The 18883-nt window shown below is 39.7% G+C and overlaps 1 protein-coding gene across 7 annotated transcripts in view; it reads right to left on the reverse strand.

The window, feature by feature from the left end:
• Positions 1-18883, reverse strand: part of ldlrad4.S (low density lipoprotein receptor class A domain containing 4 S homeolog) — a 281004-nt gene that overhangs the window by 26114 nt on the left and 236007 nt on the right. The window contains exon 1 of one of the 7 annotated variants that reach the window (XM_018223625.2): positions 3683-4511. The exons of 4 other annotated variants lie outside the window; for them this stretch is intronic. In XM_018223625.2, coding sequence (XP_018079114.1) covers positions 3683-3752 — 70 coding nt within the window. In that variant the 5' untranslated portion in view covers positions 3753-4511. Of the gene's footprint in view, positions 1-3682; positions 4512-18883 lie in introns of those variants that run through there. 2 more of the 7 variants (XM_018223624.2, XM_041567788.1) reach the window with 2 other exon arrangements.

Consider the following 18883-nt stretch of genomic DNA (forward strand, 5'->3'; position numbering starts at 1 on the left):
ACTGAATTGTAGGTTTGTTCTCTGTGTAACCACTATGACCTTCTTTTCTCTTTTGTTTATTCTAATGTTCTAATAAGATCTGGCACAGAACAAACGTACAATTCAGTTTCACTTTATTTTTCTTTAATTCTTTAGTAAAATATGTGGCCATATGTGATACTGCAACTTCTTTATCAGCATATTTATGGTAATATTAGTGCTTGGGGTGCTGCTTTTTATCTCAGAACAAACCCAAATAATCATCCATACACATGAACATTCTTTCAAAATATGAGAACATTATAGAAGCATTAGATAAGCTGGCTACTCTGAGTCACTAAGATTGAAAAGGAAATAATATATTTGAGATCATTTACTCATCAACAATCTCAAAGGGAAACACTTAAATAGTGAGAAAAAGTGAGAACCTGTACTACGTTGTAAAAAGAAGTTACTTTTCACTAAGTGGGGCAGAAAAGGTTATATAGGAATGCCTGATAATTCCCCATGACAATTGGTTATTAAGATGAAATAACTCATACAGTTTGTATAGTCTTTAACTTTGCTGCCCACACAGAATGCAATTAGTACATATCTAACTTAATAGAACATTCAGTAACTGGAGGAAAATGTCTCAACTTGAATGCACAAGTTAAAAAAAGTTTGGAAAGGGGTACAGGAAACTTGGAAGCTTCTATTTTGGTGAGACCCAAATTACTCAACTGAAGGACTCATTTTTAGTGTCATCATTATATTGCATCTGTTGTCAGAAGCTGCAGTCTTGACATGGTTTCATTACATAGTAACAGCCATTATTATAAATCCTCCATTTTGTACAGATGTGAGTGGCCCTGTGTAATCAGGAAAGGAGAGAGACTGAATGCTAAGCAAAGAGTTGGACAGATGACCTAATAGAGTATCTTTGATTGGTTCTCTATGGGTAAGAGAGAGAATAGAAGTGACCGCTACTTTGAGACTGAGAAGAGCTCCCTGGCCTTGAACCATAGCAGCATTATGTTACATTTTGAATGATTCCTTTCTTTGTTAAATTAACAATGGTTGGCGGCTTGGGGTTTGAGTCTAATTGCATAAAGGTGGCCATACATGGGCAAAGGTTGCCACCTTAAGTGGGTGATATCGGGCTGATCTGATGGTGGGCCCTAGGAGGACCACATCAACCAATGTGTTTCTCGAACTGACATTTTTCAGGCAGATATCGATCGCAAAAGCCCATCAGAGACCCCCATACACTGGCCAATAAGCTGGCGACTTTATCTGTCCGCAATTGGAAAATGTAGGGAGTTTAGGCTTATCAGTGACATATCAGGCAAATCACCCAATCATTAGTTCAATCAATTTACACAGTGGTCTCATTGGAAATAGTTTCAGCAGCCTGTTGGTTCCAACCAGTATAGCCATGTAAGAGTGTCACCAACATATATTCTATCCAACCAAAAGGCCAACTCTTGTACCTTGGACTTTTAGCTCATTGTGAAGAGTGACATGGTCAACATAACCTTTAAAAAAACTATTTTGGTTCTAGAAATGAGGCATATCCAATGCTGGATAGGCTTGTATGGAGCTTCTGTTAAAAACAAATAGTTGTAAAAGTCAATACCAAATGTTTCCAAGTAACTCACTGTAAATCTGTGAGGAGAGTCAAACATGTTGCAGGATTGTCAATTGTGGAGATATAGATGTGGATCATGTCATTCTAACCTGCAAACTGGCACTGGCCCATTCAGGAATTGTAGAGCAACAGAAGCAAGATTCTTTTGGTTCTGTGGCAGAACTGCTGAGAACTGGCATGCATTTTCTAGTTTAGAGCCTAAATACTTTCACAAGAGAACATGAAATCACCTAAAAATCCCACGCTTGCAATTTTGTCACTGCAGAAAATTACCTCCATTCTGAGACTATTTAATTATCAACACAAAAATTACCGGCAAACAGTGGGGATGTGGGTGGTGAGTGAAACAACATCTCGGTACAAGTTCAGGCTTTCAATTTGTTTATTATTTATGCAGAATCATGCATGGCCAGTAGAACAGTTTACCTATCCAATGTTTTTGTTCTAATTCCCCCATTATATTTTGCCTGCTGTTCCAGGGGGGCTGCAGTTCGACAACAGCTGGTCAAGCCAGAAGTAGTTGTCGGACAGCCACAGGTTCCATTTCAGGTCAAGCCCTGCTTTTAGCTTATGCAATAACGTTGGATCTATTAAGATAGCAGCCAACTATTTTTACCTACAGTGCAGTAAAATATCTAACATGTGTTCATGCTTATAAGGCATACATTAAATCGATCAAAGCTATAGGGCAGAGTTTGTGAGGATTTCACTTTAAGACACACAGTTAAAAGGAGACAGAGGGGGGGAAACAAACAACTTCCCCCCCCCCCCCAAATAATGGCATGTGACTTCAGCACTTCTCTTATCTGTCAACTCCGGACAGACATACAAAAAATAAGTACAGTGCACTCAGTCTTTCCTAGACCGCAGAGTTGACATGGACAAAATGGCACTAGCACTGCCAAAAGTACTTCTTCTGGGGCTTGGGGGAAGAGGCTGTCATATCTGCTTTCTGAATTACTATTAAAACTTCAAACAGTTCCATCCCATTGAAGTATGAGAATATTTTTGTTAAATCTCACCCTGAGAAAGAATGAGCCACAATACGTAATAAAAATACCCAGACCAAAGTTCCCCGCAGCAGTCAATTACAGTTCATTAATAAAAGTGCTGTCAAACGAGCAGAGGGTGGAGGGGGTGGATTGGTAGCAAGGGTACAAGTTACAGGAAACTTTCTATACATACTCTGCAGAGTTGGTTTGGGAAACAAGACGGACATCAAGTAATGTGAAGTGGTTAATATGAGACTAGATTCGCTTAAGAATACTCCACAAGTACAATGACCTCTTGTTTTCTGCACAAAATATTGGAAAAGCTCTCACATGCCAAGAACTCATTCTGCAGCCAACACGCCTGCAATGTTTGAGCAAAACAATACTGAATAATCTCCTTTAGAGTGGCTTATGTCATTTCTCATTCACGCCAGTAGACGCTGTGATGTCAGCACCTGAGTTTCACCATCAGTAAACCTCGCATTACCTGAGGTCCCGGAAATAAGTCCAAAGCAATTTCTGAAGCAAGCGCACATGAGTTCTGAATCCAAGCCCAGCACATAAGGGGAGCATTGTGCTCTATAAATGGGGCCAGTGGAGAGAGTTCAAGTTTAGATCATTTTTAACCCTCTAATTAAAGTCTGTCTCTGCTTCATGACTCACAGGTCCCATGTCTAATCTAGATAGTTTGGTCTTTATGCCCCAGAGCAATATTATAGTTATATTCACATACCAGTTTTAGTAGCAGCTCAGAATTAAAGGAGCTTAAAGACGGTTTTTGTTCATAAACTGCATTTGCAAGTGGTACAAAAATGGGCACTTTACCCCTACAGCGGAGTAAAAAGAGGGATATATATCAAATCTGGAGCTAGGGAACTTTCTGGCAGCCGGCACAGAATATTAAGCTTTCCCATAAAGGAACATTTATTCATTTCCTTTCTGATCTGAACTGACAGCACATGTGAAAGGGCAAGTTTGCTTCTTAGACTACAAAGACAATCACCATACAGACAATGGAGAGCACAGTTGTAGGCACAAACTGACAGCATTAAAAATCACACACACACATGAACTTGAATACCTTTTACCAGAAACAGATCTTTTAGTCCAGCGTCTTTCACTGTTGTGTTGTCGAAGCGATCACTGGACATAATCAGCTCCTGTGGATAATGACATGTATGCAACCAAACCCCCCGAAACTTCTCGCTGCTTAAAGCATCCCAGCTCAGTTTGGAGGTTGCACTTTTATGATGAATGTCTTGTCCTCACTTATGAGAAAGCTTTCTGCCACCCTCCTATTCCCCCCGCTATCAGTGGGTCCCAGGTGCAAAATGGCAAGTCCAGGGGCTCAGAGAGAATCCTGTAAAATGCTTATTATCATCTGACGTCAGGAGAGAGTGAGAGGCTCTGTGGCAGGAAAGTGCTTGTGTTGTAAAGAGAGATAAGAGACATGCAGACTCATATCCTCAGGCAGTCTGGAGCAAAGCATCAGCTGTTTAAGCAATATTTACCAGGGAGAAATGCTTAAAACAAACGTGAGAAGCAGCAGCTCCCGCAGGGATGGGCTCATTTAATTTCTTGAGATCTCTAAGCATCCAAACAACACGGCGAAGCTCTGCCAATGTTTCTCCTGATTTTCCTGGCTGCTATCGCTCTAAACGAGCCACTCCAGCTTTAACAGCTCACGGCACAAAAAAGCTGAGAGGGTGACACAAAAGCACTTCCCCACGAATGCATGGCTTTCCGCTGTGCTCTCTTCTGCCTGTCACAGGGAGATGTTGACCCTTGCTGCGAGAGGCCTTTAATTCTTCCGCATTTCTGCTACAAGGCACAATGTGCGTCATGCCATAGTCGAAACACTTTACTCACTACTTTAGTCAAGATTCTGTCTGATGCTTGTTGCCACCACCCCTCCTTACCCGCCCTCCTCTCCCTCTCTCTCTCTCTCTCTCTCTCTCTCACTGCCAAAAGTCTCCAACTGCTGCCAGTTCCTTACACATGCTCGGTACAGCCAGCGTTGCCTTGGGAAAAAAAGAGTGGATGTCACAGCTGCCCAAGGGAACACTTCTACTCTGTTCTCTCTTGTGCAAAGCCAGCCTTGCTTGGTCACTGCTACGCCGCAGGATCAGTGCCATGTTAGGGCCCCTCCTGTGAAATTGCTTTGTAATTCTCCAGGAAACATTTCAGTGAAAAGTGTTTCATAAAATACACAACTTGTTTTGCTTTAAAATAGCAACGTTTCCATGCCTCCCCCCATTTGTACAGGTTTAGTTCATGTAAGTTTATTAAATGAAAATGTAATATAAGCTTCAGCATACTGAAATAAGACATTTTCTAAATACAATCAATTAAATATTCTGTACCGTTTCTGAAATAACCAAGTTCATCTTCACTATCCCTCTCTCAGCATCTGTTTCTCTTCATTTTCTCTACATGCAGCAGTTGGGTGTCAGATATTTATTGACAGTAAGAGGCCCATTTATCAAATGAATCGAATTGTATTTCTGAAAAATACTCTGACCAAATCCGTATAGGTTTTTTCCCCTTATATATCAATATATTTTCCCACAAATTTCCTGTGAAGGAATTCTCCCATTGACTTATATGCAACCTCGGCAGTTCTGAAATGCCGGATTGTCGGATTTGGACTTTTTCCATCCTTGGGGTATGATAAATCCCAAAAATGTGTGTGTTTTTTTTCCACTAAAAATTCGGATTTTATAGTAAAAAAAACCCCACAAATTTTTCAGGTTTTTGGCATTCGGAGTTTAGTAAATAACCAGCTTAGATACAATATGACTTATAGGGGGTCCTAGAAGATGTATTAGAGCTCATTTTATTAAAATCACCGGAAATCCTCTCTCTACATGCAGAATGTGTGCAAAAGGCACTTCTTTTGTTAGATTTTGTTTGTACTGGAATCAGTTATTTGAGTGAATCTCCCCGAACTGCCTCCCGCCAGCTAGAATGTAAATCGCCGGCGAGATGGCACTCAGAGCGCTTCGTTTTCCGATGTCGCCCGAAGTTGCCTCACGAGAAAACTTCAGGCAACTATCGGAAAACGAGGGCGATCCGAATGCAATCCCGCTGGCGATTTACATTCTAGCCAACGGGAGGCAGTTTGGGGAGATTAGTCGCCCCGAAGAAAAGGAGATTTGTCGCCGGGCAACTATTCTCCCTCAATCTGAGCGTGTGCCCTGACCCCAAGACACACAGAGCTACTAGTAGCAGCTACTTATTGTGGCTACAAAATACCCTGCTATAGATAATACTGTGAATTGCCTCTGATAAAACACGTGTAGTGTCTTAGCAAAGCCAATGATCACTATTGTCTATTTTGTACCTGTGACAAGTAGCTGCTATTATTAGCTCTGGATGTCTTCACCCTTACTTAGCTGCCCCAAGACACATCCTCTATAACTCTGTAACACAGAGGAACTGCAAGCACCTTCAGGAAGGAAACATTAAAAGTGAGAAAAAAAACATTGTACTGAACAAATTGTTCCTAAATACACATAATTACCACTGAAGGTTTTTTTTTTATTTACCCATGACAAATTCCATTTGATTTGTAAGTAGCGAGCTGGTGGGAAGTGGAGCGGTGTGCCCTGGTAGGTAGAACAGCTTTGCACCAAAAATAGTGAGAGCACACTCACCATAGCATGACCCCAGAACAAAGAAGCGCATCTTGCACTATTTTTTTTTTTTATTGCATCAGGCACAGTCACAAATTCATTACTGCAGCAATCTTGTGTTTCCCCTAACAGGCACAGGCCCAGCATTCCACTGCCAGGAGAAAGAGGTATTAAGACCTACCAGACAACAAAGGATGAATACCATAACAGGCTCAATTATTAACTAAATCCAAAGTGAAAAATTGGCATAGTGCTGCTTTATATCCAGCACATCAGCAGTCTTCAGCAAATGAGGTTTCACTGCAATCAATAAATCCAAATAAGTATTGGTAAATCATTAGCATTTGCCACAATCAGTGTGGGTGCATATTGCATCTATTCCGGTGGGAAAATGCTCATGGCACCAGAAATGGCATTAGTGTGCAATTCATTAGGTGCAGGTCAGGTGCATGTGTAGGCACAAAATGCAACAAAATCCCTGGAAGTAATACTTTCTCCAGGCAAGTATTTATTCAAGGGATCCCTTGTGATCATGCACCTAATAAAGCAATGTTCAAGTATTGTGAGCATGCATAAATGCAAAATCAATTGTAAATAACAGTTATATGGACACAATTGTGCTTGCTACATGAATTAGTAAGTCAGCTCAGCAGTTTTAATGCAGAGAAAATGCATTCTGAACTTATGGCAAACGCAGCCAAATGGGGTTAAGACCCTTGCTTTAGCTATTTCTTGGGCAAACTAGTCCTCAAAGAAAGAACATTTCAGCTAATTGTATCATGTTCTGCTGGCAAACAGGAAGCTACTCTTAGCCTATCATTGTCTAACTCCTGTAAGGGTCATTGGTGTCAGTAGGTAGTAGACGTCAAACGTTGCACTGCTATTCCGCAATAGATGTGCATGGTGTTCCTTGCTTGCATCAGTTCTGCATGCCTCTGGATTGTTTGACTTCTAGATTGTGCCTCTACCATTGTGCACCAGACAGCATTGTTATTATCTCTTACAAGGGTGTGCGAGAGCCAGATCTCTTTTGGACATCAGTAGGTAGTAGACCAAGGGTCCCCAACCTTTTTTACGCTTGGGCCACATTCAAATATAAAAAGAGTTGGGGAGCAACACAAACATGAAAAATTCCTTTGCAGTACCAAATAAGGGCTGTGATTGGCCATTTGCCATTTGACTGGCAGCCTACAGGAGACTCTACTTGGCACTATACTTAGTTTTTATGCAATTAAAACTTTCTTCCAAGCCTGGAATTCAAAAATAAGCACCTGCTTTGAGGCCACTGGGAGCAACATCCAAGGGGTTGGTGAGCAACATGTTGCTCATGAGCTACTGGTTGGGGACCACTGTAGTAGACTGAGAAAGCCTAGTGAGGTAGTTGTGGGCTAGTATCACACAACAGTTATGATACAAGCATTTGCATTCAAGCCTAGAGGACAATGTCATTGTCAGACTTGGTTTTATACCAGGGAAAAAACCCAGTGGGTCCTGGCCGGGTATGCATTGCTGTGTGAGGAGGGGAGATGGAAGCCAAGAGGAGGGCCCCTGGGGTTTCAAGGGAGACCCTTCAGACTGCAGCCCCAGTGGGCCCAGGAAACCCCAGTGCTACGTTGGCCAATGCTTTGGGCCAATTTGGTGCCTTGTTTCCAGATTTAAAAAAAAAAAAAAAACGTAACACCCATGTTGTAAGTTAGGATATGATAATGACACACAGGGCTACTTGTTTTAACACCTTCTCAAAAGTGGTGGGGGAAAAAAGGCAACTTCAGGCAAAGTTGATCTGCAAGTACCCAATTCCATTTTCTCTGGCTTAACAATTTAACTGATAGATAAGGCCATCCAAAATAAAAATTGCCTTTTCAATATTCATATGCGTTACTTTTGAATATTCATGTCCATTAGATGACAATGATAAAATATTGGTTATTACTTTACTGGCCACCAGGTGTCACTTTAAACACAGCCCCAGTGCCTCCTAAATGTGACACTGAAAGCCAGAGTTTGTATTCAGAGACAGAGGAGCCAGCCAAGCCAACAAGTCAGTTCAAACTGATACTGTACGTGCACTTCTGTACTTTCATTTCTATATGAAGGCCCTTTGTTTTATTATCTTGTGAGACAATCAGTGAATTTTGGTGGCTGTGGTGTGTGACTCACATTGATAGCTCATCACACAGCAGCACTGTTTCCTGGAAAACTAAAGCGGTTGTTCATTCAGCGGCGTTAATGAAATTCCATCTCTCTGCGGAAAAACCAAATTAATATTTACTGTAAAAATAGGCGAGCATCTATTCATGTGATTACAAAGGAAAATGAGTAAATGAGCTGCATGACTTCATTTCTAGCAGTGATCAAAAGAACCAAGGGCAGCACATATGCTGTGGATGGAGCTGGGCAATCCAGAAGGTTTCCCAGCTGTTCCACCTGTAGTGCAGTGTATTAAAACTTTCCTGACAGTCAGGCAACTTTGCAATGAATTGACACATGTAGCATGAGGATTCCTAGTACAATTTGTCAGAATAAGTAAACTCCATTCTGCGCAAAGGAGTTTTAGTGAACAGCGCTGCTACAACTCCTAATCTAGCATGATTTGTGAAGTGCAGCTATACCCCCAATGAAGGTGGGATGAATGAGAGGTGTGATTTGTGCCCCTTAGTACTGATATAAAAATTTATCTCAGAAATCATCAAGTTATCCCCGAATCATTCCTTAAAACTAATGATGTGATTAATATGATAAGTAATACTTTTAAGAGAAGCGGTTGATTCCTTTTAGGCAAATATTTATGACCCATTTATGAAAAACAAACATAAAAAGGAAAGGAGTTTTTTTTAAAAAAAACAAGCCAGTGCTCCAACTGTGCAGGCAGAGAAACTAGGTCATATTTTGGGCAGCTAGTTCTTTCCAGCTGACAAAGCACAGTATAAAAACACAGAATAAGAAGAGAACAGACACACATTTGAATATCATGCAATAGGGCTCATCTTTAAAGGGGACATATTGTGGCAAGAACAGGTACTTGCTATACACCTCTAGAAATGAAAGCAAGGCTGTTTTTTGTGCTGCTTTACTGAAAATTTCCCCAAATCCTGACTAGTACAGCCCATACATTCAGAGGCACATTTACTAAGCTCGAGTGATTCGAATGAAAAAAACTTCAAATTTCGAAGTATTTTTTTGGGTACTTCGACCATCGAATAGGCTACTACTACCTTCGACTATTCGACCACTCCATAGTCGTAGTGTCTCTTTAAAAAATACTTCGACTACATACTTCGGTAGTTTAAACCTACCGAGGCACCTTCCCTAGCACTTTTCTACATTTTTTTTGATTGAAGACAAATCCTTTGATCGATCGCTTAAAATCGTTCGATTCAAAGGATTTTAATGTTCGATCGAACAATTTTTACTTTGATCGATTGAAGGATTTACGCTAAATCCTTCGAAGTCGAAGGATTTAACTTCGAAGGTCGAATTCGAGGGTTTATTAGCATCCTTCTGGCCGCTTTTCCCAGGCTACATAGGGGTGCCATACCTATCAACATTTGAAAAATGGAAAGAGGGTCAAAAAGTTGTGCGTGCGCAGCACTGCAAATTTATGGCAGTTACCATGCCCATTTTACAAAATTTGGCAGGTTATGAAAGTTTAAACAAATTTCTGGGTGTTTTAGTGCAATGTTTTATGTGTTATAACAATTTTGCTAATGAAAGTGAATTGCCCTTTAAGCTGCTATTCATAGTCCTCCCAAGAGACCTGCTTATCTTAAATAGTTACAATTGTATCTTTGCTTATCTTAAATTGTTGCAAACGTATCCAAGTGCAGCTGGTGGCTGTTCTGGGCTCTCTGCCAAAAAGGCTCTTATTTTAATTAAGATTCAGAAACTTTGTATCTTTTTCTCGATTGCAGGTAATCAAAGAGTAAGTCGGGACATTTCAGTAAGAAGCCCAGGACTGCAGACTGAGCTGTCATAATTGGGACTGTCCCTCAGTTGGGAGGTGCTACTGGCTTTCTATCGTTAGCACCACCATAGTAATGCACAGGTCGACAAAAGTCAGCAGCCCACTTCCAACCCTAATCCTCCATTTTCCAAACTGAAACCATCCCGACCTGTTGTACCTGTTGTCATTACGTATACTTTCCCACCCCTCTCTGATGTCACAGAAGGGGACAGGGGGCATATAAAAAGTAATGTATATGTAAAAGGGCTTTGCTCTAGCCTGAACTGCACAATACTATACCACTGCTAATTTGTAAGAATAGACCAGAGATCTATGGTATGGTTCCAATAAAGTGTTTACACAATTAACTGTAAACAATGACCCTTTTTGGCCCAGCCTAACCAGGCACCATATATATTAGCCACTATATATATGTGTTATCCAGAAAGCTCTGAATTATAGAGAGACCGTCTCCCATAGACTCCATTTTATCCAAATAATACAAATGTTTAAAAATAATTTCCTTTTTCTCTGTAATAATAAAACAGTGCCTTGTACTTGATCCCAACTAAAATATAATTAATCCTTATTAGAAGAAAAAACAGTCAATTGGGTTTATTTAATGTTCCATGATTTTCTAGTAGACTTAAGGGACGAATTACGGATCTGTTATCCAGGAAACCCTAGGTCCCAAGCATTCTTGATAAAAGGGTTCATATATATTTAACATTCCCCAACTTTCTCCTGGTAGCTTCCTATGAAACCAAAAATGGTTTACAGAACACTATAGTAATAGATTATGAATTCTCTTCGGTGTAATATCCAAAGAATAAAAATACTGTAAGAAATGAAAGTGCAAGGCTACACACACCAAGAAGAAACAACCTGAGCATGTATATAAAAAGTGTAAAATTAGATATCAGGGCCAATTAAGAACAGAGTTTTTTTGCCAGCAATATATTTCATAGTGTGGACAATATAACACATGCTCTGAATTACCCAGTATTCGAATTTTCCCTAAAAGCACATGGAAAGTTAAATAATGTAAAGTTTACTGAATAAAGATGTATAAATGCTTGTAAAACATCTCCTATGTGGTTAGGAATTACTGTCTCGTCTAAATGTAAAATGAATTGTTCCTTAATCAGTTGACTTGTGAGGGCATCTGAAGTCTGTGATCCCTGTGACTTGTGGAGGGAAGCAAAAAGCATTACAATGATATGCAGACACCCACTAAATCTATTAATAACACTGAGCCAGTTCATCTATTGTTCTAGAAGCATGAGTAATTTCGGCACAGATCTACTGCACACAAGGATAAACAGCACAAACAATGAGAGGGAAAAAGGAAACCTTTATTGACATTGTCCCATTGTGTTCTGTGCCCCGACAGATACCCCAAGACATAACAAACATGCTGGCGACAATGAAAATATCAATAGAATAAGCATGTAACTCATCTTTGGCTTTACTGTACAGCAAGCTTTATTATAACAATTTCTAAGCAAGATTAGCTTTCTTCTAGTACTCTTTACTTTCATGGTAAGAAATTAGAAATGCAGTCTATATTTGCTGTCTGCTGAAATAGCAGGGAAACATGTGAACTGTGAATTTCAGCCTGTGTTGACAGTCATAGGCTGGTACTGTATATAATGTAAATTGGCTTCTCCAAATGGGCTTTCTTCTGTCATCAACAACATGATGGTTGGTAACTTTTTACTTTAATAACCATTTTTTTTATGCCTACTTAAAGTGGACCTGTCGCCCAGACATAAACATCTGTATAATAAAAGTCTTTTTTAAATTAAACATGAAATCCAATTTCTATTTTTTTATTAAAGCATTCATAGCTGTTGTAAGCTCATTTAAAAATCTCAGCTGTCAATCAAATATTGTCTGCCCCTCCTCTATGCCTTAAGCTGGCCATAGACGCAAAGATCCGATCGTATAAATCAACGTACGATCGCATTTTCCCATCTCCCGACCAGCCACTAACCATTCAGATCAAAGTCTTACCATTCAGGTCAAATAAAGTAGTTAAAGAACAGATCAGCCAATGTTCTACCTCTGACAGCAATCGTACGATAGTTATGTCTGATAAAGCTGGTGACAGTCTCCCACTGAAAACCGTACACTTGACAATACACGCAGAGATATTATCGGCAGGCGACAGAAATTTTCTGCTGGTGCGCAGCGTCGCAAATAGTTTTATGTGTGGGCCCGGCAGATCGGGAGAAGGGGTCCAGGCCCTTAAGCCACACCAGGTTTTTTCCCGGTGTCCTGCTGGCCCAGTTCAACCCTGATTATACCCCAAACCAGATTGACCATGTCAGTGCTAGTGCACTTTTTATATTTGGATCTTTGAATAAATTAAATTACAATCGTGGTTTTAGAATTTGTGAGTTTAGTTGCGGTTTCAAACACCTCTTAAAGGAACAGTTCAGTGTACAAATAAAAACTGGGTAAATAGATTGTATGTGCAAAATAAAAAATATTTCTAATATAGTTAGTTAGCCAAAATGTAATGTATAAAGGCTGGAGTGACTGGATGTCTAACATAATAGCCAGAACACTACTTCCTGCTTTTCAGCTCTCTAACTTTGAGTTAGTCAGCGACTTTAAGGGGGGCCACATGGGACATAACTGTTCAGTGAGTTTGTAATTGATCCTTAGCATTCAGCTCAGCTCAGTCCTGACCCATGTGCCCCCCCCTCAAAACACTGATTGGTTACTGCCTGGTAACCAATCAGTGCAAACCAAGAGAGCTGCAAGCAGGAAGTAATGTTCTGTTATGTTAGACCTCCAGTCACTCCAGCCTTTATACATTACATTTTTGCCTAACTATATTAGAAACATTTTTTATTTTGCACAGCCTATTTATCGAGTTTTTATTTTTACCCTGAACAGTTCTTTTAAACCACTAAAAGCCAATCTTTCATAAATAAGACTTGCACAGCTTAATCCAGGCCCAAAGCACCCAAATGCCCTCTCTGCATGAAGTTACACTCTTGCTCTGCTTAAAGGAGAAGTAAAGCTTAACTAAAGAAGTAGGCTAGAAATGTTGCAGTATGGTTTGAGCTTTAATACCAGCCCAAGGCAACTATAGCCCTTTAGCAGTAAATATCTGTGCCTCCAAAGATGTCCCTGTAGCTCCCCATCTTCTTTTCTGCTGATTCACTGCACATGCTCTGTGCTGATGTTGCTTACTGAGCTTAGGGACCAATTCAAAATATATAGTACACATACAGTAGAATATAAATGTCACAATATAAGGCTGATTAGTAATTAATACATGGCAGCACAGGAACCAATGCAACTAGCACAAGAATTTAATAATCAACCCTGTAGTATGATCTTATGTTACAGACAAACCTAATTTTCTGCTGGATAATTTGTGACGACCCCTAAATTTAGCTTCTCAACATTGATCAGAGTCCACTGAGCATGTGAGTGTCGCAGACACTTTCCAAGATGGTGACCCCTGTGACAAGTTTGATGTTTGAATCATTGCTGCTATTGAGAAGCTGAAACTTTAGGCTGCTGCAATAAGTTCAATGTATAAAATATGGCATTTTTTGCCATATTCATTTATTGGGTTATCCTTTAACTCTCCGCCTACACCACAGTAAGACACACGTTTAATGCTTCCTCGAAATAGACAGGAACAATTCTCATTCATAACAAGTTCAGTTTTAGGGACACTTTGGGGCTGCAGAGCCATATGCCAAACCTACACTTGCTGCACATGCTAAACTTAAACTATCAGCCACGTAGTGATCACTAGTGGGCCAAGAATCATGCTGCCTACAAATTCAATTGCTCAGACAAAATCATAAATATGTTCTTGCTTGGGTTTTGCCAGACAAATTACTTGTTTCCTGATTAAGCTGGCAGTAGTGCATGTGAATGCCAGTTACTGGTGTGTAGGTTGCATAATATCTGTAAAGCACCATGGAATATATTGCCGCTATATGAATAATACAATTTTTTTTGAACTTGCTCTAATTGTCTGCAACTGCCTTGCCAGAAGGTACAGTTACCTACCTGCGGTCTCACAGGAAGGTGCAATAGTGATGGCGTCTCAGCCACATTCCAGTGCTACTTCCTTCAAAACTATATAAGCAATGTTACCTCTGCAGCCCTACAGCCATCACTGAAATACCCTGCATCCCTGACTATCATTAGACTGCTCGGACATCTGTAGGGCGGAATGCTTTACATTCCTGTCCAGAAATTTTCCAGATGTTTCTTAATCAACTCCTATCAATCATCCATCAACACAGCCAACTAGGACCAAGAGTAACATGTTGGCTGCTCAAAGCAAGTTTTAGTTCTCAGGTATGTAACAATCCTCCTAGTTGCCCTATATGATGCCAGTCATTTTACTTATCTAAATAATATATCATAAACTGGCTTTAAAAAGGAAAATAGCTTTTGGGCACAGGCTCACCAAGAACAGAACAATATCACCACCTAAACTTAATGAGATAAAGGTGTTCCTGGCATTGCAGAGGCTAATTACAAGTAATTGTATTTTATGTAAGGAGAACAATGCAATAAATGACTGTTTATGGAAGACATACCTCATCAATTGTCTGCAGCTCCTCTCTGCTAACCACTCTGCCATCACTGTTGCATTTCTTTACTGAAACCTTAGACTCAGCACCTCTATGAAAAGAGCTGTCAGGTATAAGCTGCTTATACATAATGAGGCATAGTCCTAATGCTTTAGCTCTTCACACCCATTTATTGGAATCTTTTTTTTACATTTACTGTACAGGTAATGTACATACAGCCAATAGTTGCCACTGATAGATATGATGTATGGGGAGTTAAATAATATTATATTATTATTATAGGTATCGGATATGTTATCCAGAGTGCTTGGGAGCTGTGGTTTTCCGAATAAGGGGTCTTTCCATAATTTGGATCGACATAGCTTAAGTCTACTAAAGAATAATTTAAACATTAATATGATTATTCTGGCTTCAATAAGGATTAGTTCCATTGGGATAAAGTTTGTTATTTCAGAGAAAAACAAAACCATTTACGAAATACAGTGGTGTGAAAAACTATTTGCCCCCTTCCTGATTTCTTATTCTTTTGCATGTTTGTCACACAAAATGTTTCTGATCATCAAACACATTTAACTATTAGTCAAAGATAACACAAGTAAACACAAAATGCAGTTTTTAAATGAGGGTTTTTATTATTTAGGGAGAAAAGAAATCCAAACCTGTGTGAAAAAGTAATTGCCCCCTGAACCTAATAACTGGTTGGGCCACCCTTAGCAGCAATAACTGCAATCAAGCGTTTGCGATAACTTGCAACGAGTCTTTTACAGCGCTCTGGAGGAATTTTGGCCCACTCATCTTTGCAGAATTGTTGTAATTCAGCTTTATTTGAGGGTTTTCTAGCATGAACCGCCTTTTTAAGGTCATGCCACAACATCTCAATAGGATTCAGGTCAGGACTTTGACTAGGCCACTCCAAAGTCTTCATTTTGTTTTTCTTCAGCCATTCAGAGGTGGATTTGCTGGTGTGTTTTGGGTCATTGTCCTGCTGCAGCACCCAAGATCGCTTCAGCTTGAGTTGACGAACAGATGGCCGGACATTCTCCTTCAGGATTTTTTGGTAGACAATAGAATTCATGGTTCCATCTATCACAGCAAGTCTTCCAGGACCTGAAGCAGCAAAACAACCCCAGACCATCACACTACCACCACCATATTTTACTGTTGGTATGATGTTCTTTTTCTGAAATGCTGTGTTACTTTTACGCCAGATGTAACAGGACGCGCACCTTCCAAAAAGTTCAACTTTTGTCTCGTCGGTCCACAAGGTATTTTCCCAAAAGTCTTGGCAATCATTGAGATGTTTTTTAGCAAAATTGAGACGAGCCTTAATGTTCTTTTTGCTTAAAAGTGGTTTGCGCCTTGGAAATCTGCCATGCAGGCCGTTTTTGCCCAGTCTCTTTCTTATGGTGGAGTCGTGAACACTGACCTTAATTGAGGCAAGTGAGGCCTGCAGTTCTTTAGATGTTGTCCTGGGGTCTTTTGTGGCCTCTCGGATGAGTTGTCTCTGCGCTCTTGGGGTAATTTTGGTTGGCCGGCCACTCCTGGGAAGGTTCACCACTGTTCCATGTTTTTGCCATTTGTGGATAATGGCTCTCACTGTGGTTCGCTGGAGTCCCAAAGCTTTAGAAATGGCTTTATAACCTTTGAAATTGAACTCAGGTGTGATAAACCACAGTTAAGTTATTTTTTAACAAGGGGGGCAATCACTTTTTCACACAGGCCCATGTAGATTTGGAGTTTTTTCTCTCCCTTAATAACGTAAACCTTCATTTAAAAACTGCATTTTGTGTTCAATTATGTTATCTTTGACTAATAGTTAACGGTTTTTGATGAGCAGAAACATTTAAGTGTGACAAACATGCAAAAGAATAAGAAATCAGGAAGGGGGCAAATAGTTTTTCACACCACTGTATTAATAATTTGATTAAATTGTGTCCATGGGAGATGGCCTTCTCATAATTTCTAGTTTCCTGGATAATGATTTTCTAAATAATGGATTCCACACCAGTAATATTATTATTATTATATATTATGATATCAACAACATGTAGTTATAAATGCAAACATATTCCACATTGTTGTACACTAAATGGATGTATACATCAAATGTATAAGAAAACATACACATTAACCAATAACCAATAACAAGAGGCAACGAGGGCCCTGACCAAAGGAGCTTTGCTCAAATCAAAAACAAGATTGCCTGCAATAAACTCTATTAGCTTGTCAGACTGAAAAAACCTCTTTAATACAACAGTGTGTGTTGGCACCATACAAAAGGACCTGAAGTAATCAAAATGAATTGTTTGCAGAACAATATATTGCCTGATTGCTTTGTAAGGATAATCTGAAACACTAAAATGACTAAAGTAGTAAACATGCACTTGCAATGCAAGACCGTCATTTCAGTTCTTGGCATTCTAACTCCAAAAAACATTTTCGTTAGCTGAAATATCAATACAGGATGATTTTTTTCTTTAACCTTCTCTGATCAAAGCTAGATTCATGTTTTCTGCCAACTCATTCAGAACTTGGAACAGGATTATAGATTTCCCATATTACTGGCTGCAGGAACATTCAACTCTTCAACAGTTCAAAACTGTTCTAATTTATCCCTCAAAATACCGGGCTGTCCGCGTCAAAACCAGACAGGTGGCAATCCTAAATTGACAGTACCCTAAAGAAGCGCTTGAAGATACAGAGACTGTTTGTGGGAAGACATTAAAGGACTTTGCCTTCTTTAGTTAGGTAGTTAGTCAGTGCACACATGTTAGTTAGTGAGGCCCTATTCCCTATTTCCACCTGGTTAGGAGTGCTATTTGTACTAGTTGGCCATTTAATTTTAGATAAACAGTTGTTCAGTTTAACCAATACTGTGTGTGTATTATTACTGTATTCCTAGTGGGGCCACCGGTAGGTGCATTCCCGGATCCCACGAGATGGAGGCACTGTGTTAGTAAGTACCAGGTACCCAGTCTCTCCCAATACCACTGTGGAGTGGCTCAGGTTTGTCCCGTGCCATCAGGTAAGCGCCACACATGGAGTGTAACACCAACAAAGGGGTGTCGAAAGGGTTACATTTGTATGTTTCCCTGTAATGAAAATATCAAAGCTATATATATTTTTTCTTTTTACTTTATGCCTTGTTTGAGCTAGATTAAACTTCTTACTGGCTCAGCCTATAGTCTAAGACATTAGTACTGGAAAAAATAAAGTTGAGGGATACTACCAGAAGCTCAAGTCTGTGCTACAGGCCTGTCCCCCAACAGGCTGCCATAAACATAGACATATAGAGAACAAGGAGCACCAAGAATAAGTGATGAAAATAAGATCCACTCTGTTCTCTCTGTTTTCTCAAGAAATAAATGTTTTTTTGTGATTAATATAATAGGCGTAAAGTTGTTTAACACAAGTCCTATTTATTTTGCACTCATGTTGAACAAAGGGGTCTACTGCCCATTTCACGGATTAGGGTAAAAGGCCATGATACCATTTTGAGCTTTTTAAATACCAAATTTTTTTGTAGAGAAGAAACATGACACAGAAGTGCCAAAACTACCCCATTTGCCATAGTCCTACATGATAACAACGCAATAGTTAACACAATACAAATCACAAGCCCATTTTTGCGGCAACACCTCCTAATTACCATGTTCATTTTACAAAATTTGGCAGCTTAAGAAAGTTTGAAAATATTTCTGTATTTTTTTCAGTTATTACAGTTTTGCTAATGAAGGTGAATTGCCTGTTTTAGGAAACAAAAACATGTTTTTTTCCAAACGCATCAGTTAATAGTGCTACTCCAGCAGAATTCTGCACTGAAATCCGTTTCTCAAAAGAGCAAACAGATTTTTTTATATTCAATTTTGAAATCTGACATGGGGCTAGACATTTTGTCAATTTCCCAGCTGCCCCTGGTCATGTGACTTGTGCCTGCACTTTAGGAGAGAAATGCTTTCTTTTCCCAAGGGACCTGTTATCTTATACTGTTACAATTACTTATTTGCTTATCCGAAATTGTTACAAAAATATCTGCTGCTCTGGTTGTTCTGGACTCTCTGCCAAAAGCCAATTAAGTTCGAAACTTTGGGGTTTTTTTCTGGCTGTTCAGTACAGAGAAAAATGGG

This window comes from Xenopus laevis, chromosome 6S, assembly GCF_017654675.1.
Source record: "Xenopus laevis strain J_2021 chromosome 6S, Xenopus_laevis_v10.1, whole genome shotgun sequence".
In the NCBI taxonomy this organism is placed as follows: Eukaryota; Metazoa; Chordata; class Amphibia; order Anura; family Pipidae; genus Xenopus; species Xenopus laevis.